Here is a 26461-nt window from a genome sequence, read left to right as displayed (position 1 = left end):
GGATCTTAATCAACTAATTATGTGACTTATAAAGTGAATTGGTTGGACCAGCTCTTATTTAGGGGTTTCATACAAAAGGGGGTGAATACCTATGCACACTCCAGATTTCTGTTTTTTCATCTTAATTATTGTTTGTGTCACAAAAAAAACCCCCCACCAAATTGCACCTTTAAAGTGGTAGGCACGTTGTGTAAATCAAATGGTGCTAACCCTCCAAAAATCCATTTTAATTCCATCTTGTAATGCAACAAAACAAGACAAACACCAAGGTGGATGAATACTTTTGCAAGACACTGTACACGTTTTACATTTTAGCAGAGTTTTATTTTGCAAAATGAAACTGCACTGAAGATAATTGTGCTACTTGTTCTTGAATGCATGTTTGGGATTCAGTGTGGTTTGGTGGAGTTGTCACAACACGAGAACCACAAAACAACAACCAAAAAATGAAACCATATGAAACATACATACACATTCATGCTCACAGGCTTATTTTTTTTTCATATCAAGATATAAAGAAGAAATGAATCAAAAGGCAACATTTTGCAAGCATTTTGCAGGAATACTGCAAAGGTCAGAGGCAGTTAAGAGATATGTTACTGGATATTTGATATACTGTGGTAGATAAAACTGCTGAGAAGAGACACCATGAATTTAAAAAAAAATCATTAGAAGAAGTCTTTTAAAATGAATTCTTCGCATATTATTGCTGCTGCCAGAGCTGGAAAGGTGCTGGAACAGTTCTCAACAAAGAACTTTGAGGGGTTGCCAAATGACACAACATGTGTCTTATTCATGAAAGAACATCAGAATGAACAGCTATCCATTAGTCACATGTGCATGTGACACACCCCATTTTCTCAACACATACTGTACATCTAATTCATATCTAATTCACATCTAGGTCAGTGCCTCTGGATGAATGAGTTGATAAAAAATTCATTCTGATTTCTCTGGTGATACTAAACCCCATTACCTGTATTTTGATATTACTATTTTCATCATTTTTCACTGTCATTACTTACAGTATACGCCTATGACTCTGCGTACTATAACAGCTTGACGATTCTGGGTCTCTGGTGATAAACCCAGAGACACCATGGGGAATCCATGGCCTAAAGGTTAGAGAAGCAGCTTTGAGATCAAAAGGTTGCTGGTTGAATTCCCTGGACCAGCAGGAATAGCTAAAATGTCCTTGTGCAAGGCACCCCAACTACCCTCAGGCTGCTCTGGGTATGTTGTACGTCACTCTGGATAAGACCGTCTGCTAGATGCCTATAATGATAAAATGTCCTTGCATTTTCAGCTCAATTTGATGTCACAGTCTCCTCTGTGTCAGGTTGGTAGATTTCAGGTGCCAGAATAGAAATAATTTTGTCACCCAAAACCTGTTTTCTTATTGGTAACATGTGAATCACACCAACAGCAGCACCATGTCTGTGGAAAAGCACCTTAGTTCTTCTGCACTGGGTGAAATGTCCTTTAGCATATAAACAGAGCTGCCTTTATATACAGTTGAGGTCAGACGTTTACATACACTCCTCATGGACATGAATGTCATGGCAATATTGGGCTTTCATTGATTTCTTTGAACTCTTCCTTTTCTGTGGCCCAATAATTGATATACCAGTTTTAACTTCTTTTTGGTTTTCTGAAATAAATACAGGGTCAAAATTATATATACACATGGTAAAAAAATACATACACAGATTTCGATTATTAATTCGGTGGTACTGAAAGTTTCAAAATGTCTTTTAACTTGCCAAGTTAACTTGCTCTTGACTTCCTGTTAGTGATCATGGTTGACTACAGCTGGTAGCTTGTCTGTACCAACATAAAAAGGGTTTGTTTGACATCACTCAATGGACTGAGTTACACACAGTAAAGCCTAGGTCACAACCGGCCGTACGTGCTCCTACGGCCGGTCTACGTGCAAAAAACGCAAGAAACGCACGGAGGGCGCGCGTGAAACGCACGGAGGGCGCGCATGTGACGTGCTGATTTTTGAGCCGTAGACTGGCCGCAGAGGTTCTTTGTCATGTCAAACAAACTCTACGGGCGCTTACGTTTTTTTCAGGTTGCAAGACAAACTTACGGCCAACGTGCGTCTTTCTCCATGAACAAAAAAAAAAACGCAGTGATTTGGGAAACGCCAAAAATCGCACAGCCAAAAAAATCGTACGTCCGGTTGTGACCTAGGCTTAAAATGGGAAAGTCCAAGGAGCTCAGTGCAGATCTGAGAAAGAGGATCATCAATTTGCACAATTTAGGAATGTCTCAAGGAGCTATTTCTAAACAACTGCAGATTCCAAGATAATTAGTTCAAGAATTATACCTAAGTACATGTTATTGGAAGGTGTAGCCACTTTACAAAGGACTGGAAGAAGACCCAAACTGTCACCCTGAGCTGAGAGGAAATATGAAGATGGTCAAGAACAATCCATGAACCACCAAGGCACAGGCTTGCCATGAACTAGAAGCTGCTGGAACACCAGTGTCACTGTTTACAGTTAAACGAGTTTTATATCACCATGGACTGAGAGGCTGCCATCCAAGAAAGAAGCCCCTGCTCCAGAAATGACACCTTCAAGTTCGACTAAAGTTTACATCTGATTACGTGAATAAAGAAAAAGTCTTCAGGAGGAAAGTTTGATGGTCAGATTAGACAAAGATTGATTTGTTTGGCCACAGTGAGCAGAGATACAAAGGAACACTGTACCAACTGTTAAGCATGGTGGTGGTAGCTGCCAGTTGATCTGGTGCCCTGCTCAAAGTGGATGGAATAATGAAGGAGGAGTACCTCAGAATTCTTCACCAAAGATGGTTGAAAATTGGACACAATTAGGTGCTCCAACAGAAAAATAATCCCAAATACACATCAAAGCTGGTTGTGGAATGAATAAAGCAGGCTAACATTAAGCTTCTGGAATGGCCTTCGCTAAAATAAATGGACTGTGCTTAAAAGTGGGGTCCATGTAAGGAAACCAAAACTTTAATTGAACTCTACCAATTCTGTCAAAAAGAGTGGTCAAATATCCAACTGGAATTCTGCCAGAAGCTTGTTGATGGCTACCAAAAGTATCTGGTCAAGGTGAAACTAGCCAAGTGACATTAAACCAAATATTAGGTGTGATGTATGTACAGTATAACTGTGACCTTGCATGTATAATTTTGACCAGAAAAGTAAAAAATAAATTAAAACTTGTGCACCAAATTCTTTTTTTTTCTATTAAAGATGTATGTTGTACACTCGTGTTGTCAATGATGTTAAACAGTATGATCTTGAGATTAAGAAAGCAGCCTTGGCTTGGTGGTGCATGTTCCTGTGCTGAATATAGGTAGGTTGGTACACGGTGCCCTGAAGTAACCTTCCTCTCTCAATCTTACTTTATCTGCTGCTTGTAGAAGTGGAGACAGAGGGGGATTTGGACCTAAATAGAAGTGCTGCTGTTCTGTGTAGCGCAGGGGAAATTATTCTTGTATGCAGCAGTAATTGAAATTTGCAGAATCAATAACCCATGCCTTACAGGTGGAATCCTTCCCATTATGTTTGGTGCTGCTGATAAGTCTTAGTGTGTATTTGTGCGAGCCAGACAGAGAAATTGGCAACGTTTTTGTCATCGTGTATGAGCCATGCAAGTAGACTTATAAATTTACATGTAATGAATATGTAACATAAATGTATAGTTATTTATAGAAATTTGTTTTTGTATTCTGTAGGCCCAGTTCCATCGGCAGTGGGTGGGGAGTTGGTGACATCACTGCCGGACTTGCATTGTGTGCCTTGCATAGTTAAGCTTTCATGGTGTTCATGCATTCACTTGAGTGGAAGTTCATGAATGGTTAAAGGGCTCCAGGAAACAAGCATCAAGCCAGAATCATCTCGCAAGATGACTCAGATAATAGGAAGGGTAAATTAGGATCCTTTTCACAAGATTCTTTGTTGAATTGCTCTGTGTCACCCTGTAATTTACATGAATTACTGATATGATTTTGCTCTTTTCAGCCTTCCCCATTCTTCCGCTCTTACAAAAATGTGCTGGCATATTGGAGCCTTACTGGATTTTCATTCATTCATTCATTCATTCATTCATTCATTCATCTTCATTTCACCTTTTTCCATCTTGATTTTTGTGTGTGCTCATATGTACCAAATACATAGTGCCAAACGTTTCAACCATTTCTGTTGCTCGTACCGTATTCAGACATCATGGCAAAAAAGAGGCCCAGTAGAAAAAGGCAATATTTCATTACTTTTAAAACGATGCCAGTTTTATACCATTTTCAGATGCTTTTCATGTTTAATCATGAACACCATTTTGTGACCTTAGTATTATAAGGTTCTATCTGCAATTCAATTTTCTATCCAGTTAGAACCATATACTAGTAAGGTCACACTTTTTATACTTTCAGTAAATACACTTAAAATAGTCTAAGGAAGTATTAAGAAATAAGAATCAAGTGCACATGCAGTTTTGCCATTCACAAAATCATGAACACAGCCTCACAGCCCTTGTGCATTCATTCAGTGTTTGCTTGCATGAGGTTACGTTAGCAACTACTGGGAAGACAGCTAATTAGCAAGATTTTATCAGGCTAGGTAGACAAGTACCGTAGCATCAATGGAAAGTCTTATTGATGTCTATATGATTTATAAATTATGAGAGTATTATAGAATTTTGAGACAAAAATTTGGGGAGAAACTTTTAGCCGTGTGCTGTAGCTGCCTCTTGCTAATATTTTGGAGAATTATTTAATTCCAAAGCCAAATTAGCTGATGCAAAACACCAACACAGGCAATCTGAAAAAAAAAAATGCAAGAGAACATCTCCATATTGTGTCCACCAGCACATACATACACAAGCATGGATGAGGCACGGCGCTAGAGAAAGGCAAGCGAGCGTCCATGAAATAATCTATGAGCAATATACCACCCTTTCACGCTCACTCTTTCAAACTCACTTCCATCCATCTGGGCCTCAAGTCTTAATCCTAAATGTGACCTTAGTTCAGTTAACTCTTTCTTTTCTTCCTTTCTTCTGTTTCTCTCTCTTCCTGCCTCTCATCTAGCATTTTATTACACAGTGATGCCTGTGAAGGCAGCTTTCATGACCACTCATCATCCTCTTCTCTTTCTCTCTCTCACACACACACACAAATACACCCATGCCAACAACCACCCACTCGCCTCCCACACACCTGCAAACTCATGGAAACTTGACATCATAGAGCTGCGAGAGGAGATGAGAAGCACTAGCAGCTAGGTACAGCTAGGCAACAGGCACTACGAGCGTGACTACTCCTACAGCAGCATGCCATAAACCATCCCTCTCGCCCCGGTCCATGTGTTCCGGGTCTTACCATTGTCCAACAGGTAAAAGACCGGACTGTAATGGCTGGCACGTAGATTGGACACAGGCTCCGCTGTGCCCCGAGGCTCACTGTGTACGTAGGAAGAGTAGGGCACTGGAAATCAGAGAGCCACAACAAATATAAACACGCACATATAAACACATAATCAGACCTACACACAAGCAAATTGCATCCAATTTTGCACAGTCCTGAAGATTATGTAGTGGAACATGTGTTAAAGAACTATTTTTTGTGTTTGTTTTACAGTACAAAAGAAGCATTTAAATATAAAAATAAAAAAAAAATCAGCCATCGAAGCGAAAATATCAGTGAAAAACTTCCAGTGCCAATAGTTAATGTAATCATACAGTCATGGGAAGACAAATGGTAGCAAAGATAAATTTCTCTGAAGAACAGTCATCTCCCCAGTTTCAGGGAAAATTCAGGACACGTTTTTGAATTCTGTCATTTCATGCCGCTAAACACCCAAAGATTACGATTAAAGTGTTGGAGATACAAATCTTAAACTAAATCAGTATCATAGGCATTCAAAGTGTTCTTGCATATGCTTGCCAGGTTTTGCTGAATTCTAAAAAATGAATGAAAAATCTGATCTGAAACGTGAAAGTACTGAGGAAGCACTCAAATTTCTTCCCAATTATAGCTGTCGTGTTTCAACATCACGTGTGAGCCAGAATGTTGAAAACCCTTCATACCAGTACATGTCACCCTGTCGTCTCTCATCCTTTCCCATTTTTCCAGAGCTTTGTTCTTCATTTTAGTTGGAACCTTATTTTTCTAAATATAACCCAGCAGGTCACCATCAGTGGCTGACATTTCAGCTTATTAGCTACCTGGTAGAACACTGGAGTCAACACGAGGTCAGAGCGAGCTGCAAAAGAACTTGACATCCCTGCAAACAACAAAGCACAACAACGAGACGCCAGCCGACACCCTGAGGGAGAACTTCAAAGAGAAACGCAGTCCCAGTTACTGAAGCTGGTAGAGAGTAGGACAGAGAACCAGGCGAGAAAATGACAGACAGCAAATCACAATGGAACAGAGATGCAACTTAGACAAGTGGAGAAGTTTCGCAACTGTAAATAATACCAAAGTGCTAATTAAAGCTGTTGTTTGTGCAGTATAGGGAAGGTACCGATAGTGTCTCAGTATCTTAATGTATCCCAAATGCTAGTTTAAACAGGGACCTGGGGCAATTCTGTGGTTTCCAGGTGCTTCTCCAGCCTTATTTTCCTTCCATCCTTCTTCTCCTCTGAGAAAATTACAGAGCAAATTACCTACAGTTTTGGAACAGCTCCGTGGTGGTTTGATCATTTTAGTCCCATTGGGATAAACATCTCTGCAATTTTGCGGAAAGATGCTGCTGCCTTTTTGACAGCTGTTATTTACCAGTATTTAGCTGCCTAGCACCCATATGCCTCTTAAACACTTCCTGAACCATGATGAAAGCTTTAGAAGAGTTTCTTACCACTTAGTAACTTTGCCTCCTGTCTACACTGCGGTCCCATTTAGTAGGAGAAATCAGTATTACTCTTCATTACTATTTCATGATCTGTTTCATTATATTTAATTGTCGCATTTGTAATCTTTCTTCTCACAGCCATTTCTCTGTGTCGAAAGGAAGCAGTCAAATTGAATAGTATAAAAATCTCCTCGCAAAAATATCATTCATTTAAAAGGAGAATGGCATGTGATGTGAAAAAGCAATTCACTTTCACATTGAGTCCCTTTAGATCAAGGCCATCAGTCCAAGTCCACCGCCAAATCAATAATCTGTCATGGATTGACAGATGAGCCAAAAAAATAGAAGAGACATGGGATCTTTTTTTTTTTCCCAGAGAATAAAAATGGAGGAATTGGCAATTACAGCAGACTTTTACACTTACAGTTACAAAGCATCAACAAGCTAGTTATCGAAATTTACAACTACTTTCCCTCAAGCATAATATCCTGCTCGGGCAAGGATAAATCCTGTGTGACTTCCGCTTTATAGAAATGTAGCCTGTCTTCCGGCTACCATGAGAGCACTGGGAAATAATGTGTAAAAATAAATCTTCTTAGAGTGGATTCTAGGTGGTTTAAAAGTGTTAAGAAAAGGTGAATACATGCAAGGATGTGGAACGATGCCAGAACTTGTAAGGAATTTTAAGCAGCATACATGTGCACTACCTACTAGACTATTATTATTGTGAGTTTTTCCTTAATGTCCTGTTCTGTTCGCTCATGGAGCCGAGTCCATCCCTTGGACTTTGGGCTCCCTTACAAAAAAGAAGTTTATTCAAGTGTGCTTCTAGTATACTTCTTTTAAACTAAAAATAAGAGAGTATGCTTTCAGTTTGCTTTTTAATTTACTTATCAGAGATATACTTAAAGTTATACATAAGTATACTTGGCTTATACTGAAAAGTATATAGAAAAGTCTAAGTATATTAAGCTTAAACTTTTGATCAAGATATACTGAACAAAAGTGTAATAAAGTATTAAAATATTTGTGCCTTATAGACAGCATTGTTGACTCTTACAGTGGTGCTTGAAAGTTTGTGAACCCTTTAGAATTTTCTATATTTCTGCATAAATGACCTAAAACATCATCAGATTTTCACACAAGTCCTAAAAGTAGATAAAAAGAACCCAGTTATACAAATGAGACAAAAATATTATACTTGGTCATTTATTTATTGAGGAAAATGATCCAGTATTACATATCCGTGAGTGGCAAAAGTATGTGAACCTTTGTTTCAGTATCTGGTGTGACCCGCTTGTGCAGCAATAACTGCAACTAAATGTTTCCGGTAACTATTGATCAGTCCTGCACACCGGCTTGGAGGAATTTTAGCCCATTCCTCTGTACAGAACAGCTTCAATTCTGGGATGTTGGTGGGTTTCTTCACATGAACTACTCGCTTCAGGTCCTTCCACAACACTTCGATTGGATTAAGGTCAGGACTTTGACTTAGCCATTCCAAAACATGAACTTTATTCTTCTTTAACCATTCTTTGGTAGAATGACTTGTGTGCTTAGGGTCGTTGTCTTGCTGCATGATCCACCTTCTCTTGAGATTCAGTTCCTGGACAGCTGTCCTGACATTTTCCTTTGGAATTCGCTGGTATAATTCAGAATTCATTGGTCCATCAATGGTGGCAAGCCATCCTGGCCCAGATGCAGCAAAACAGGCCGAAACCATGATACTACCACCACCATGTTTCACAGATGGGATAAGGTTCTTATGCTGGAATGCAGTGTTTTTCCTTCTCCAAACATAACGCTTCTCATTTAAACCAAAAAGTTCTATGTTGGTTTCATCCGTCCACAAAACATTTTTCCAATAGCCTTCTGGCTTGTCCATGTGGTCTTTAGCAAACTGCTGACGAGCAGCAATGTTCTTTTTGGAGAGCAGTGGCTTTCTCCTTGCAACCCTGCCATGCACACCATTGTTGTTCAGTGTTCTCCTGATGGTGGACTCATGAACATTAACCAATGTGAGAGAGGCCTTCAGTTGCTTAGAAGTTACCCTGGGGTCCTTTGTGACCTTGCTGACTATTACACACCTTGCTCTTGGAGTGATCTTTGTTGGTCGACCACTCCTGGGGAGGGTAACAATGGTCTTGAATTTCCTCCATTTGTACACAATCTGTCTGACTGTAGATTGGTGGAGTCCAAACTCTTTAGAGATGGTTTTGTCACCTTTTCCAGCCTGATGAGCATCAACAACGCTTTTTCTGAGGTCCTCAGAAATCTCCTTTGTTTGTGCCATGATACACTCCCATAAACATGTGTTGTGAAGATCAGACTTTGGTAGACCCCTGTTCTTTAAATAAAACAGGGTGCCCACTCACACCTGACTGTCATCCCATTGATTGAAAACACCTGACTCTAATTTCACCTTCAAATGAACTGCTAATCCTAAAGGTTCACATACTTTTGTCACTCACAGATATATAATAATGGATCATTTTCCTCAATAAATAAATGACCAAGTATAATATTTTTGTCTCATTTGTTTAACTGGGTTCTCTTTATCTACTTTTAGGACTTGTGTGAAAATCTGATGATGTTTGAGGTCATATTTATGCAGAAATATAGAAAATTCTAAAGGGTTCACAAACTTTCAAGCACCACTGTAGGTATGTCTGTGGTTCCATATAAGTTTTTTTTTTTATTTCTCCTGAGTGGGATAATTATTATTTTTTGTTTATTTCTTTTTCTTTAGAGCTTGGATGTCAATTTCAGTTGTCATTGCCATGTTCTTATACTTTGGCATTTAATACAATGTTGCTTTAAATTTTGATTTTTAAAGAAAATTAATATGTTCTTAATCCTGAGTATCTGTTGTTATTTTGTGAATTCTTATCTTTATAACTTCATTGTAACTTAAGGTACAAAACACTTAAGTTGCCTACTGGCAGTGTACATGAGGTAAGGGTTAGGGCTAGAGAACTAATAGTATACCTAGAAGGGTAATTGCAGTATACTTCTAAACTAAAATGTCGACTAGATGTATATAACCAGTAACTAATAGTATATTTCCAATATGCTATAAAGTATACTTTTACAAACTAAAAAGTGGATTAGAAGTGTGTAACAAGTAAACCAATAGTACATTTCCAGTATACTACAAAATATACTTTAGTAAAATAAAAAGTGGACTAGAAGTATAAAACAAGTAAACTCATAGTATATTTCCAGTATACTATGAAGTATGCTTTTGTAAACTAAAGAGTGGGCTACAAGTATAGAACTAGTAAACTATTAGTATATAAGTTTCCTTGTGGTATACTTGCAGTACAAAATAAAAAAAAAATACTAGTTGTATACTCAGAGTTTACTTCTCTTAGACTTAAAGTATACTTTTTATAAACTAAATGTGGGCCAATTTAGTCCCAAGAAGTATTAGATTAGTTTACTTACAAGTATACTGTAAGTACATTGATATCAGTATACTTGGTACACAAAAGTATACTTAAGAAAATATACTTTAACTTTACTTAAGTATACTTAATAAAATGAACTTGAAGTATACTTCTTTTTGATAAGGGCCACCATGAGGGTGTGATGGATCTACTTGATAGATAAGGTCCTCTTTAATATAAGAACATCCCGCCTGAGCTCCTTTGCACAACAGATTGGCCTCACAATAAACCAGAGGAAAACAGAAGTTATGACACTTAACATCCCAAACCCCTTACCAATCCAAATGAATGGAATTGATCTTACAACAACAGAGGAATTCACTTATCTTGGGAGCACAGTTACAGTAGATATGATGGTGGTGCACATAATGATATCAAGAATCGAATCAACAAGGCTACAAAATTAAGCTGTATCAGAGCTGCAGCCTGTCCACTCTTCTATATGGATCAGAATGCTGGAGGATGACTGCCAATTACCTCAACCAACTGTCAGTCTTCCACACAAAAAATCTGAGGAAAATATGCCGGATTTTTTGGCCTAAAACCATATCTAATCAAGAGCTACTCGATAGATGCCAGATAGAGAGCATGGAGAATATCATAATGAGACGGTGCTGGAACTGGATAGGGCATGTCATGAGAAGCGAGCCAAACAGCATCCCTAGAGTAGCCCTGCATTGGACACCAGAAGGCAGAAGAAAAAGAGGAAGACCCAAAACCACCTGGTGTTGGACTGTGGAGAAGGAGATGCAAACCATGAATCTGACCTAGGGAAGTGTCCAAAAGATGGCCCAAAATCGCCAGAGGTGGAAATCCTTCGTTGCTGTCCTAAATGCCAGGAGGCATAACAGGCAGTGAGTAAGTAAGTTAATATATGAACAGTGGAGGATGAGGAGGACGATCTTCTGAATTTCTTGTATCTTGATGTTACCAAGGATTTTGTTGGTGTATTTTTCAGTCCCTTCCTTGACCAGACCAAGAGCACCTATTACCACTGGTATGGTTGTGGTCTTCATACCCCACATTCTCTCAAGAATGAACATTCTCTTCATACTCACATTCTATTTCTAGATCTTTGTATTTGGAGAGTTTTTCTGTAGGTTTTAGAGAAGTGTTTCTTTCGGTGGGGATAGACATATCAATGAGCAGACAAACTCTTTCCTTCTTGTCCTTCACTAATATATCTTGTCTGTTGGCCTTAGTTTCTTTATTATTATTATTATTATTAGGGCCCGAGCACCGTTCGGTGCGAAGACCCTATTGTTTTTCGAAGGGTTGTTATTATTATTATTTTTCTGCTGCATTTGGCCTTATTTGAGGCATTTCCCATGCATGAAAACTCATGAAATTTGATACACACATCAGTCATTGTCACTGCTACTCAGCCACAAACTTTTGGCCCCGGGCATGGCCCAGGAACTTCATAGCGCCCCTTTTTCCATTTCCCATTGAAATGAATGGGTAGAACTTTGGAATGATGTCATAAGGCCATTTGGAGTGAAATTACACAGTCATTTTTAACGTACTCCTCCTAGACGGTTCATCAAATTCATGTCAAACTTGGCAAACATGATGCCAAGATATTGCTGAAGTTGAATTGCTAAGGGATTTTTGATATGTTGTAATATGTTGAAATATTATAACATATAATATGCCAAGATATTGCTGAATATTGAACTTGATATCTTGTAATATGATTCTGATACTCTATAGCCATTATGGGCCTGTCTGGTATAGCGCCACCAACTGGCCAAGGAAAGAATAGGGTTTTGAATATGTGTGTTTTGACGCATGATGAATTTTAACATGCTCCTCCTAGACGGTTCATGAGATTCATGTGAAATTTGTTACACGTGATGCCAAGATGTCGCTGATATTAAATTGCAAAGGGATTTTTGATATGTTGAAATGGCCTTATGATTTTAACATCTTGCCACATAAACAGGAAACGTGTCAGAAAGCCACAGTGCATTGATTATATGGTCAGACACTTCTTATTCAATAGATATTATGATTATTATGATAACCTGACACCCAATGGGCCTGCCTGTTATAGCGCCACCACCTGGCCACCACCTGCTATTTCTTTCACATTATATGATTTCAAACTGTGAATATCAAACACATTTGATGTTTACGATTCAAAATCAGGGAGACTCCGATCCTATTGGTAACGTTAAGATTATGTCTGTAAACATGATAATCAGTCCAGAGCAGCTTCAAAACGGGAATGTTACTGCAATTGTTGGGAGAGGCAAATTGGACCCAAAATTTGCCCAATTATCCTCTTGTGTGTGGCCAGCATAACTTGGAAAGAGCCCTGGCAAAGTGCTAAATTTTTCCTGCTTTGTCAAGAAAATAAACATAATAAACATTTGTCGCTATTTTATATGTAAACAAGAACAAAAAGATTAATAAGAGTGGGAGAAGTCATGGCCTAATGGTTAGCGAAGCAGCTTTGGGACCAAAAGGTCACTGGTTCAATTCCCTAGACCAGCAAAAATAGCTGAAGTGCCCTTGAGCAAGGTACCTAACCCCCAATTGGTCCCCAGGCTACTCTGGGTATCTTGTACATCGTGCTGGATAAGAACGTCTACTAAATGCCATTAATGTAATGTAAAAAATGTGGAGAAAATACTGGTTGGGGAGATGCGAGAACTGTGTTCTGCAAAGAGAACTGGAGGTACAGTGCTAATAGGTTTTGATCTGTCTGTACTGAAGAAGGTTGAATCTAAGCATGTAGACGATTCTGCCTCATGGATATCTGGGATCAGCAGTCACAGATGTTTCTCAATTTATTGAAAGACAAACATGAGTATATATCCACATTCAAGAATGTGGTGTAGCTAAATGATTGGAAGATGTGGTTTACGAAGCCAGGTTATCGGTGTATGACAGGGTAACGTGAATGGGTGATGAAGCATTACATTACTGATCAGGATAGCCTTATGAAAATACAAAGCAGATGTGCGAGTGAAGATAAGTTTCAAGGATTTAACTGGACCGAGCCAAAACAATTCGCAAGCAAACTGGCCAAAACCAGATATTTCTATCAAGTGCAAAAAAGCTTTTTCTTATCAAAGCATTATTATCGCCTATTATATTTTGCCCTTACTCTCCCACACTAACAGATGACAGAATGGATTCAGGAATCTGCTGGGCATGACAGCAGATGAATTTGATTTCCTTTCCGACTCTCATTAATTGCTGCTCAAACAGGCTTGAAAATATTAGAGGCTCAGTGATCACTTGCAGACTGAGAATATCAAAAGAATATACAGATATGTGTAAAAGAAAGTACACCTTCTTTCAAGTCTAGGTTTTAAGTGTCAGGACATAATAAAAAAATCATCTGGTTCTTACCAGGTCTTAAAAATAGACAAATACAACCTCAGATGACCAATAATACATGACATATTGACACTGTAATTATTTATTTAACACAAAGTAAGCCAAAAATGCAGTAGCAGTGTGTGAAATATTAAGTACACCCTTACTGCTTCCATAGAAATTATGACGGCAATTAGCAGCAAGGTGTTGTTGATCAAATGAATTTGATTCATTGATCATCAGCATGTGTGGCCACCTCTTAAAAAGCAGACGTTTTGGCAATTTGCTGGTCTGGAGCACTCAGGTGTATGTTAACACAATGCCAAGGAGGAAAGACATCAGCAATGATCTTGTAGAAGCAATTGTTGCTGCACATCAGTCTGGGAAGGGTTATAAGGCCATTTCCAAACAATTTGAAATCCATCATTCTACTGTGAAAAAGATCATTTAGAAGTGGAAAACATTCAAGACAGTTGCCAATCTTCCCAGGAGTGGACATCCCAGCAAATTTACTCCAAGGTCAGACCGTGCACTGCTCAGAGAAATTGCAAAAAATCCAAGAACTACATCTAGGACTCTACAGGCCACAGTTAGCATATTAAATGTTAAAGTTCATGACAGTAAAATTAGAAAAAGACTACGCAAGTATGGCTTGTTTGGAAGGGTTGCCAGAAGAAAGCCTCTTCTATCTAAATAGAACATGGCAGCATGGCTTAGGTTTGCAAAGATGCATCTGAACAAGCCACAAGCCTTCTGGAACAATGTCCTTTGGACAGATGAGGCCAAAGTGGAAATGTTTGGCTATAATGCACCGCGCCATGTTTGGCAAAAACCAAACACAGCATATCAGCACAAACACCTCATACCAACCATCAAGTGCGGTGATGGAGGGGTGATGATTTGGGCTTGTTTTGCAGCCACAGGGCCTGGGCACCTTGCAGTCACTGAGTCAACCATGAACTCCTCTGTATACCAAAGTATTCTCAAAGCAAATGTGAGGCCATCTGTCCAACAGCTAAAGCTTGGCCGCAATTGGGTCATGCAACAGGACAATGATCCCAAGCACACCAGCAAATCTATAGCAAAATGGCTGAAAAAGAAAAGAATCAAGGTGTTTGAATAGCCAAGTCAAAGTCCAGACCTCAACCCAATTGAAATGCTGTGGCAGGACCTTAAGAGAACTGTGCATAAACATATCATGGGGTGTACTTACTTTTTCACACATGGATTCTGCATTTTCACTTAATTTTTGTGAAATAAATAATGACATGGTGGAATCTGTGGTGTGTTGCTTTACACCTGGGGTTAGATTCACATAAATTTAGGACCTGGTAAGGATCAGATGGTTTTTTTGTTATGTCTTGATCGGTTAAACCATGTAACTGGAAGAGGGTGTACTTTCTTTTTCACATGACTCCAATGCAACCAAGCAAGCACTCGTTGCACAGTATGTAGGCATTAAGCTCGGGGGTAAAATCACCAAGCACCAAAATTAGTCAATGACTAAGAACTCAGGGATGAAATCATTAGTGCGCACTTAAATAATTCTGAACACTGGAGTCTCCGCTTGGATACATGCTCAAAACATATGGCCAACAAAAAAACAACAGCTGCTCAAGCATTTTATTTTTCATTCATAATTCATCTTCTCTGGCCCAGGGCTCCTTACAGTGAGGCTGACAATAAATAATAATAATAATAATAATAATAATAATAATAATAATATAGTATGAAATATTCATGGCAGCTTCCTCTTGATATAATGCATAAACAGCTCCACCACCGAGATAATTTTTGACACGCATCTGCCTGTGAGTGCCTCTCCCACACATAATACTTATTTAAAATACTGTTGTGCAGAAACTTAAACATCTACACATAGGTGGTACCCCCACCACCCCCTCACACACAGGGTGTCAAAACACCAAAACACTTAATCTATTGATCTCTTCTTTATATTGTTGTTCTGGTATTCAGTGGCTTTTAGTGCTTCAGGATTATTCATCCGTTATCTGTAACCGCTTATCCTGTGCAGGGCTGCAGGCAAGCTGGAGCCTATCCCAGCTGACAATGGGCGAGAGGCGGGGTACACCCTGGACAAGTCCCAGATCATCGCAGGGCTGACACATAGAGACAAACAACCATTCACACTCACATTCACACCTACGGTCAATTTAGAGCCACCAATTAATCTAACCTGCATGTCTTTGGACTATGGGGGAAACCGGAGCACCCGGAGGAAACCCATGCAGACACGGGGAGAATATGCAAACTCCGCACAGAAAGGCCCCCACTGGCCACTGGGCTCGAACCCAGAATCTTCTTGCTGTGAGGCGACAGTGCTAACCACTACACCAACTGTGCCACCACTTCAGGATGATATTTTGGCTAAATTCCCTGTCCACAAATGTGATGCAAAATCGCAAAGGCACAAGTAATACAAAGCACAAAAACACACACACGCTTACACACATACACTGACACACACACACTTCTTCCAGTACATCTCTGTCCTTAACCATTAGCTGCAGGCCATAGAGCTTTGCTAGAGGTCCCCGTGGTCCCATCATTCAAGTAGACTGCACACAGTACAGAGAGAAAATACAGCAAAGGCATGACTGCTATAGTCAGAGAGAGAGAGAGAGAGCATGAGTAAAATAGGAAAGTATTGTTTCAATTCAAATGCATCAATCATCATGCATCACAGCTCCTGTATCCTTGAGATATTCAGCAAAACGTTATAAAAGGCCAACATAGAATACAGGAGAATACAGAAAGATAGAGAGTGAAAGAGAAAGAGATAGAATGAGTGAAAAGGCACACAGGAATTAAGAAGTAAAATGAAAGACCTATTAAATAGAGTTGCAGGAAAAAAATATGCAATAGATAAGCAGCTTAAATCAGAGAAAAGGAACTTCTCAAATACAAGTTTTATTACTGAATGCTTCTTTTGAGGGGAATCTATTTGAATGTGTAGACTGATCAAAGTGTGACAATCGAGTGCATTTCTAAAGAAGATTTTTCAAGACAAGCTGGAAACCTCAGTGAAAGAGCTGATAGTGTAATAGTGTTGAGCATGTTACATGCAAATAGTGTTGTTAATGTCATAAAATATTAGAACCAATCACGTTTCAGTATGCAAATGCAGGCCATGCAATGTGGGCTTTCAAAGGGAAGATGTTGTGTGGGGGGTTAGGCACATTTCCTGATTTGCATGTTCAACAATCTAGACTTCATTCATTCATTCATTCATTGCTTTATCATAGTTAGAGTTGTGATGGATCTCAGAAACATTGGGTGTAAAGGCCCGGTCACACAGCGCTTTACGGCTTTATCACGGCCAAAACCCGTCAAAAAGTGCTCTCCCGTGAAGCAGACGATATTGTTCGTGTTGATGTCGAAGTTAAGACGTGTTACAGTCGATATACAGACGTAACAGGACGCAGGGGAAAATCGGAACGGTGTCGGACGCGGCAAAAAGTTTTGGACTGCTCAAAACTTTAGACCGCGGACAACCACGGCCGGCACACGTGGTAAAGACGTGCAACACATGTGAAAAACACGTGATAATCAGTGTCCCGGCCGTTATTAAAACTTGGGGAGACGTGGTAAGACGCGAAAGTTTGGCGGTCTATCACGGGCAGAGCACGGTCATCGGACGGGTGTTACGCGTTGGTATCACGGGATATAGCGTGTGTTTAGCGGCTTATCACTGAGAAATGGATTTTTCCGCGTACATAGCACTGTCTAAGCCCGTTAAACGACGTCTCAAACAAGTTCTAAATTCGATTGATCACTGTCTAATCACTTCTGCATCACTTCTGATTTGCGGCATGTAAATACCGTAATTTTCTGAGACCTTGGCACTTGCAGTCTAGATGTCAAGGGGTGAACATGAACCCTCAACGCTGTGATGTCCTCATCTTAATGCTCCAGCACCAACAGAACCAACTGATACAGGCTCAACATATCCTACCGCTTTTATATGCGCAGCAAGCCGCTCTTCCAACGACGCTGAGCCGCGGTTACCCGTGATTTGGCAGTGCTATGGCAGTGAAACAGCCGCCGACGGCCATACCCCATACAAAGCACGGCAAAGCCAAAATTGACCAAAAATTACCACTTACGACCACGTCCAGCAGATTTTTGTATCTTTTTGTACGTGATATAGACGCGGAGTGCTGTGTGACCGGGCCTTAAGGCAGGAATGAATCTGGACTTGGTGATGAATGTATACGTATATGCAAGACTTTCACGTGACATCATCGCGACTGCGGATTTGTTTATGCGGCCATGTTGCCTGGTGACCTTTGTGTTTGCCAGTGACCGGCACAAGTGTACATGAGTGATTGTAAGCCCAGTTCAGTAAACATCTACAGATAAACTTGTAGAAGTTACATCTAAAAGAACAATGCCATAGAGCTGTAGTGCTTTTGGATGTAATAACAGATGTGGAGATAGGCCTGGTTTAACTTTTCACTGCTTCCCAGAAAGATGAGAAAAATGATGAGCTGCAGCTGAACAGGAAGACTGGATGATAAAAACATCCCCGTGTGTGGAGAACATTTTATATCAGGTTAGTGTGAAAGCTCTGTGCAATGTTAAAATGTACGGTATATCTGGATGTGGGCTTTGGATGCGATATATTTTATTAGACCTTATGCTTGGCTCGACTAGCAGCATGTTTGTTATGTAGTGATCATGTAGACTCAGCTAAACACCATAAAATATGCTAGATCTTGGCCCTGCCTTGTTTATTACTATTAAAAGTCCATGTTTGAGCTTACGTTTGTCATAATAAGGTATTATTCTTTATCAGAACTTTCCCATAACATTCCGGCATGAAACCTGCCTCGAAATATTAGTAGGTACCTGTACTTTTGTAAGTTTTTAGCATCTCCGGTGTATTTAGAAGTTCTAAATGCTAAAGAGTTCAGGATATCGTAGCGTCCCGAATCTGATAAATGGTTCGCCAAACACTTTTCAAGTGGAATAAATACATTTGTGGGTAAATTAAGAAGAAGAAGCCTTTATTTTTATCACATGTACACTCAAGCACAGCAAAATTCCTCCTCTGCATTTAATCCATCTGAAGCGGCACGTGTGTGCACACATGCATGCACGCACGCACGCACGCACACACACACGCACACAGAGCAGTGTGCAGAATAAATAAATAAATAAATAAATAAATAAATCCATTTGTGGGTAAATTATATGGATCTGTGATGCCTGCATGTTTCAGCTTTGGATGTAACCCAATCTGCTGGTATAAAATAAAATTTTTAATAATTTCAGAGAGATTGTACTGACTGCAGTCGTCTCGATTGTCATTATTAACTGTCACAGCTGTTTCTTTGTTTGCCCGACAATATGGTGGATGCTGTGTGAAAAACAAAAATCCATGATGTCTGTGAAAGGCCTCAATTAGGGAAAAAAAAACATGGATAATTTCAGAAGCATCAGTAGTGGACATGGCTGCTTTTTGAATACTATAAAGTGTGTGTGTAGTGTGAAGCAGTGCTTATGTTCCATCTCACTGTGTCGTCAAGTATTATAACAAAGTTTACAAAGTATTTACCTCAAATTATAATGTGGGTGTGGTGTTCAAGTTAAATGTGGCGTGGTTACCTGAGGTGGGTGATTTGCTCCTTTCCAGGTCCAAAGATACCTGGTTATCAGAAAGTTCCGTAAGGCCTGTTGCAGCCAATCAGAGACCAGAGAAAGTAGAACACAGGAAGAGGAAGCAGAAAAAAAGAGCAAGTGACTTGACATATATAAAATAAAAAGATCAGATATATCATAATAATGATGTTAGGGTAGTGCACCTATAATTCTGGAGTAAATAGGGATCTGTTTGACTTCAGTGACAAGACACCCATCCATCCATCCATTATCTGTAGCTGCTTATCCTGTTCTACAGGCAAGCTGGAGCCTATCCCAGCTGACTATGGGCAAGAGGTGGGGTACACCCTGGACAAGTTGCCAGGTCATCACAGGGCTGACACATAGAGACAAACAACTATTCGCATCTACGGTTAATTTAGAGCCACCAATTAACCTAACCTGCATGTCTTTGGACTGTGGGGGAAACCGGAGCACCTGGAGGAAACCCACACAGAGACGGGGAGAACATGCAAACTCCGCACAGAAAGGCCTTCGCTGGCCACTGGGCTTGAACCCAGGACCTTCTTGCTATGAGGCGACAGTCACCGTGGCGCCCCATGACAAGACACATCATTTTAATTTTATAGATATACATTAATTATTACAATGAAATACAGTAATGTATTATGGGATTATACTGAAGTATATTAAAGCACCATACTCAGGCATAGAGACTGACAGTGAGTGTACTGTAGGTAAAACTCTACTCAGTCACTAATGGCAAATCTTCCAGAAATCTTCCATCTGTGCACAACCACATCATAGAGCCGGTGTGTGAAGGTGTGCGTGAGAGTGTGTGTGAGTAAACATTCAATGCACAATATGATGAGGCCTGCACTGCAGCGGTATCCATCACTTCATATACTTTCTTGCATGTGAGAAAGAGAAATTGAGAGACAGAGAAAAGGACAAGGAGCGACATTATCATATTACTAACTCTATGGATAAATGCATGATTTTATATCATGCATTTATATCACACGCTATGATACAAGGCATTGAATGCAGTGTAAGCCTCATTTAGTTACAAGCACAGCAAACACCGCAATCAGGGTTGAGGCAAATTGATACAGGAGCAGAACTCCTTTCCATAATCATTCTAATGTGCCTAAGAGATTGATTTCTTCAAACAGGAATGTTTAAATTCATTTTTCTGAACAGCTATGAAGCTAGTTTTCAAAGTTTTCAAAGCTTTCAGGTTCTGAATGATTAAAATAGTGATCTTATTTTTAAAAAAGGCAAGCCTACAAGAATTAAAGCACAGTTAGTGCTTTTTATTTGTGCCAGCTTCTAAGAATATTTAATATTAACAATGTGTGAATTAGTGCTCTGGTTCTTTGTTCCTGTGACTGATTGTTTCACCTTTGTAAGGTTTTATGGGGTGTATGGAGAATTTCTGAACCCTGATTGGTTCTCTTACACTTGACAAATGCTTAGCAAGAACACAGACCATGAGATGACTGGATGTTTAGCATTTCTTCCTCTAACACTACAGACGCATTCATAAAAGAATTAACCCTTAAATGCACAATTTAGGTGTCAGGTTTATTTTGTTTGTTTTTAAGCCTGCACCTACACAATATTCCACAACTACTTTGTTTTCTACATAAAATGACAATTGTAAATGATTCCTTATGATTTCTGTAAGATAAGTGATTGATAAAATAATGATGCTGTCAATGATGGCGTAGCTCAATCCGGCCCCGTCTAGTCCAGAAGGAACGATCTAAAGTGGGCCACCTTGCACAATAAATGTTGCAAGCTATATCTAGAAGCTATATACACCCTAGGAATACCAACGTATTTGCCAGAAAGAATTAAAATTAGTGAAGAAGTGATGGAGAAGAAGCGATTTGTGTGGAAACTGCTTGTTAGGGCTTAATTACTCCATATCTTCATTATTAAATGCAATTATGCAAATTTGGGTAGAAGTTATATGCATCCCAGGCAGACCTACGGTACCTTCCTGCCAAAAAGAATAAAAATTGGTGAAGAATTGAGAGAGAAGAAACGATTTTCATGAAATGTAGACGGTGCCAGATGGATGCCGGACAACATATGATGGCATAAACTCATCGCCTGTTGGCCAAATGAGATAATAATAATAATAATAATAATAATAATAATAATAATAATAATAATAATAATGTACAATTAGTAGTAATTAGCATTCTGTAATACACAGGTCAGCATGTCTTTAATATAGTTTAGAGCTACAAACTATGCAGTTGAATGTTTGATGGAAAGGTTTGTCAAATTTTTTGTTAAATATGCAAAACAAAATATTGTTTTCTTATTGTTGACATTATCATGGCCATTCGTTCTGATCAATTTATGTTTAAAAAAAATGACATACACATATAAGGTTAATGACAAAACCCGTTAGCAAAACATCCCTGTATTTAAGGGTTAATATAATCCAGGCTATTTTCTTAATCTTATTTTGCTCTTAGTCTTGTTAATCTTAATATAAAGCTCTAACAACTTCCATTAATCTCTAACACATGCTTACTGGCTTGAGCATATTGTATTTTCACGCTAGTTCAAAACAGAATATTTGCATTATTTAATTCTTGTATTCAATCGGTCGATTCACATCCAATCACCTCATCTGTGGCCACTTCATCCCCACTGAGCCCATGGCGGCTTCTCCAATCACTTACTCTGGTAGGAGGTACGGATCCGTTTCTTTGAATCTGAATAAAAGTTAGACAGGCCACGCATGCAAAAGTCTGTGACAGTGCCCCCATGCCCAAGCACCGCCACCCACGAGAGAGAGAGAGAGAGAGAGAGAGAGAGGTGAGGAGAGGAGAGGAGAGGAGAGAAGAACAAAAAAGGCTCCGAGTGAAAAAGAGGAATGTGACCATGGTTGCAGCAAGACCAAGTTCACTGTTTAATGAGTGGGTGAGAGGGAAAAAAAAGATAAAAGAACAGAACTATGAAAGGGAAGAATGAGAAGCCTGTACCGTATGTGTGGAAAGGAATTATAGGATTCAGAGAAAAACTAAACTCTGTTCCTGACTTTCGACAACCTACACACTCTTCTAGACCGGAGTGTTTTCATCTCTACTGTGAATGTAACTTTTGAGAAGCATTCATTTAAAACACAGGGAAAAAAAAAAAAACATAGATTTTGAATAAGGTAAAAAGTATAACTCTTTAAAATAGTACTGAAGGAAATATTAGTGACATTTTCTCCAACGTATTCAAGGCACGTTGATTTAACTCTCAGGAGCAGAAAGGAACACATTTAATCTGTAACAACAATACATCATGAGCTTCTATTGATTTCTAATGATGTCTCGAGACTGGACTCACAGTGACATATATAAGTGTAAACAGCTACAAGAGCGAAGTATCACACATGGAGAAGAACATGAAATGAACGAAGCGTCCCTCTTATCCCTTATCTCCTCATGCACATAATTGAAAAGACAAAGATAGCAATTATGTTCTCATTTCATGTTGGTTTCTGTCTTTCTTCCTTTCTTTCTCTCCTGACTAAAATCAGAGGGTGTGGGTGAGTGCTGAACCAGTGTCCCTCTCTATTTAAGAGCTTACATAAGCAGAGGATCAAAACCATAGCTTGCCAGGACCAAATGACCCTTCTGCCCACCTCTGCATCTCCACGCTGAGCATCATGCTGGCTCTGGGCTCTTCACTTTCTAAAGACGCGGATGCCTGAACAAACAAATCTGAGCGACTGCTGTGAAAGGACCCAGCATGGCCGCTTCTCTGCAGCATCCTTTTGGTGAAGAGCGAAATAGATCCTTGAACTTACTGCATCTTCTTTTTCTGTGGTCTATGAGCCTGCGCACAGGTGTTGTTAGGATGTGAGATGTGAATGTAGGTGTGTGCGTGTCGGTGTGTGTAATGAGGGTTGGGACGAAGAGGAGGAGCAGAGTGGTAGAGGATCAGTTCAGATTAGTAGAAGTGTGTCCTTGTGACAGTATGAGCTTTTGGCTTTGTCAGAAGTCGTGCTCAAGCAGAATATCAAAATGGACAACATGCACAGAATGCAAATCCATAACTGCGGCCTGTCTCATGCAGTCAGAGTGTGAGAGAGTGTTTCTGATTTTGTGTGTGTGTGTGTGTGTGTGTGTGTGTGTGTGTGTGAGAGAGAGAGAGAGAGAGAGAGAGAGTGAGTGAGTGTAAATCATGTGGGAGTGTGACAGAAGGAGACAAAGAGAGACAGAAGACTGACAGAAAGCAGAGAGACAAGACAGTGAAGTGACACTACATATGTCTGTCATGAAATAGAATGTGAGCGTATATTTGTGTGTGTGTGTGTGTGTGTGTACCTGATGTGGACTGGCGGTTCTTGCGGGGGGAACGTGTAAGGCGTTGGAAGGGGTCAGCCGAGCCATACAGCTCCAGAGTGCTCATGCACACTATCACCGTCTTCTGCAGATAATCCACCACTGCCAGACCATTGCAGTTACCTAGAGCTAACCTACACACACACACACACACACACACACACACACACACACAAGGCAGCCAAATCATCAGTAAATAACACAGCAATCTGAATAGTGGCACACAAACAGACCTCTGTCACCAGACTCCGCCCTCTCCTGTCACTCTATCAAAATGATTGGCTGTTGCTCAAGCAAACAGTGTTTATGCTCGTAGTTAGCCAATGTGGGCGGCTGCGTTTGCTGAGTGGAGCTCATTGAAATTCAAAAAGCCTTTTATATTGGCTGCCATTCCAATAGCTCCATCCTTTGATCAAGTTTAACTGATGAATATCTCCTGCTTTTATGGATGATTCCACGAGAAGGTTATGGACAAGTTCCGATTCTCATTCAGTGAGAGTACAGTGTCCATTTGGTAGATTACATCAACCTGCAGCACTTATTATATTAGCAGGATAAATTATTGGCTTCCTCTCTGTGTGGAGCTCTGCATGTTCTCACCATGCCTTCCTGGCTTTCCTCTGCGTATTCCTGTTTTCTGCCATCTCCCAAAACATGCCAGTGTTAAATTAGACACTTAAAAGTAGACGACTGTTCGATTTCATAAAACCGGTGAAATTTAGTTCCCTCTGAAATTTGGTCATTTGGCCTGTGTTTCCTTTCCTTCACAACATAACGTCTTTTCTTCTCGTTTTCCGTTACTGTAGTCAGTCTTCCATGTTTCATTTGCGTCCTCCATTTTTCTCCCCTGTCTCAAATTTGTATCCCACAATGCCTTGCGCGAACGGGGAAAGCCCACCATTTGATGCATGACGTAGTATCTTGTATTGCATCATGGTGAAGCAAGAAATAATAGCGAAGAATTTAGGGCCATGTGACCCTAAATTCATTACTTGTTCTGTTTTTTTTTGTTTTGTTTTAATATCCGAATAAAATTAGAAGTCTGTGATTTGAATTCAGTAGCTTTCGATCCACGAAGCAAAAATAATTGGGTGTCGGGAAAATTATTTTTATGATCTAAACCTGAAAACCCTGAAAGTCAGTCCATCTTTAATTGCCTGTAGTGTGAATGTATGTATGTGTTACAGGTTAGAATTGTAGATTAGGTGCAATTTTTCAACCTACGTAGGTTAGAATTTTTTAACCAAGTTCATCATTTGCTACTTGTATTAGAGAGACTTACTATATCTAGGGTTAGGTTTAGGTTAGGATTTGGGAAGACTTTGTGTTTTAAGCTACTTGATGATGTAATGAGACTAGACTCATTAATAAATTCAAAATATATATCACTCCTTCCACTGCAATTGTCCCTGGTCTAGTGGTTAAGCTGTTGGGTTAATCAGAAGGTTCTGAGTTTGAATCTGGGTTACAGTGGTGCTTGAAAGTTTGTGAACCCTTTAGAATTTTCTATATTTCTGCATAAATATGACCTAAAACATCATCAGATTTTCACACAAGTCCTAAAAGTAGATAAAGAGAACCCAGTTAAACAAATGAGACAAAAATATTATACTTGGTCATTTTATTTATTGAGGAAAATGATCCAATATTACATATCTGTGAGTGGCAAAAGTATGTGAACCTTTGCTTTCAGTATCTGGTGTGACCCCCTTGTGCAGCAATAACTGCAACTAAACGTTTCCGGTAATTGTTAAACAGTCCTGCACACCAGCTTTGAGGAATTTTAGCCCATTCCTCTGTATAGAACAGCTTCAACTCTGGGATGTTGGTGGGTTTCCTCACATGAACTGCTCACTTCAGGTCCTTCCACAACATTTCGATTGGATTAAGGTCAGGACTTTGACTTGGCCATTCCAAAACATGAACTTTATTCTTCTTTAACCATTCTTTGGTAGAACGACTTGTGCGCTTAGGGTCGTTGTCTTTCTGCATGACCCACCTTCTCTTGAGATTCAGTTCATGGACAGGTGTTCTGAAATTTTCCTTTAGAGTTCACTGGTATAATTCAGAATTCATTGTTCTATCAATGATGGCAAGCCGTCCTGGCCCAGATGCAGCAAAACAGGCCCAAACCATGATACGACCACCACCATGTTTCACAGATGGGATAAGGTTCTTATGCTGGAATGCAGTGTTTTCCTTTCTCCAAACATAATGCTTCTCATTGAAACCAAAAAGTTCTATTTTGGTCTCATCCGTCCACAAAAAACATTTTTCCAATAGCCTTCTGGCTTGTCCATGTGAACTTTAGCAAACTGCAGACAAGCAGCAATGTTCTTTTTGGAGAGCAGTGGCTTTCTCCATGCAACCCTGCCATGCACACCATTGTTGTTCAGTGTTCTCCTGATGGTGGACTCATGAACATTAACATTAGCCAATGTGAGAGAGGCCTTCAGTTGCTTAGAAGTTACCCTGGGGTCCTTTGTGACCTCGCCGTCTACTACACGCCTTGCTCTTGGAGTGATCTTTGTTGGTTGACCACTCCTGGGGAGGGTAACAATGGTCTTGAATTTCCTCCATTTGCACACAATCTGTCTGACTGTGGATTGGTGGAGTCCAAACTCTTTAGAGATGGTTTTGTAACCTTTTCCAGCCTGATGAGCATCAACAATGCTTTTTCTGAGGTCCTCAGAAATCTCCTTTGTTCGTGCCATGATATGCTTCCACAAACGTGTTGTGAAGATCAGACTTTGATAGATCCCTGTTCTTTAAATAAAACAGAGTGCCCACTCACACCTGATTGTCATCCCATTGATTGAAAACACCTGACTCTAATTTCACCTTCAAATGAACTGCTAATC

General features: G+C 39.7%; 1 protein-coding gene across 3 annotated transcripts in view; it reads right to left on the bottom strand.

Annotated features, from left to right (window-relative positions):
- The window catches only part of stxbp5l (syntaxin binding protein 5L), a 294368-nt gene that overhangs the window by 31719 nt on the left and 236188 nt on the right, over positions 1-26461 (bottom strand). The window contains exons 18-20 of one of the 3 annotated variants that reach the window (XM_060928664.1): positions 23583-23734; positions 21945-22013; positions 19246-19311 (exon numbers count right to left, since the gene is read on the bottom strand). In XM_060928664.1, the coding sequence (XP_060784647.1) occupies positions 19246-19311; positions 21945-22013; positions 23583-23734 (287 nt within the window). Of the gene's footprint in view, positions 1-5361; positions 5467-19245; positions 19312-21944; positions 22014-23582; positions 23735-26461 lie in introns of all 3 variants that reach the window. The other 2 variants (XM_060928666.1, XM_060928665.1) reach the window with 2 other exon arrangements.

Source organism: Neoarius graeffei, chromosome 9 (genome assembly GCF_027579695.1).
Source record: "Neoarius graeffei isolate fNeoGra1 chromosome 9, fNeoGra1.pri, whole genome shotgun sequence".
NCBI classification, from domain to species: Eukaryota; Metazoa; Chordata; class Actinopteri; order Siluriformes; family Ariidae; genus Neoarius; species Neoarius graeffei.
This window is presented reverse-complemented; position numbering and strand designations above follow the sequence as displayed.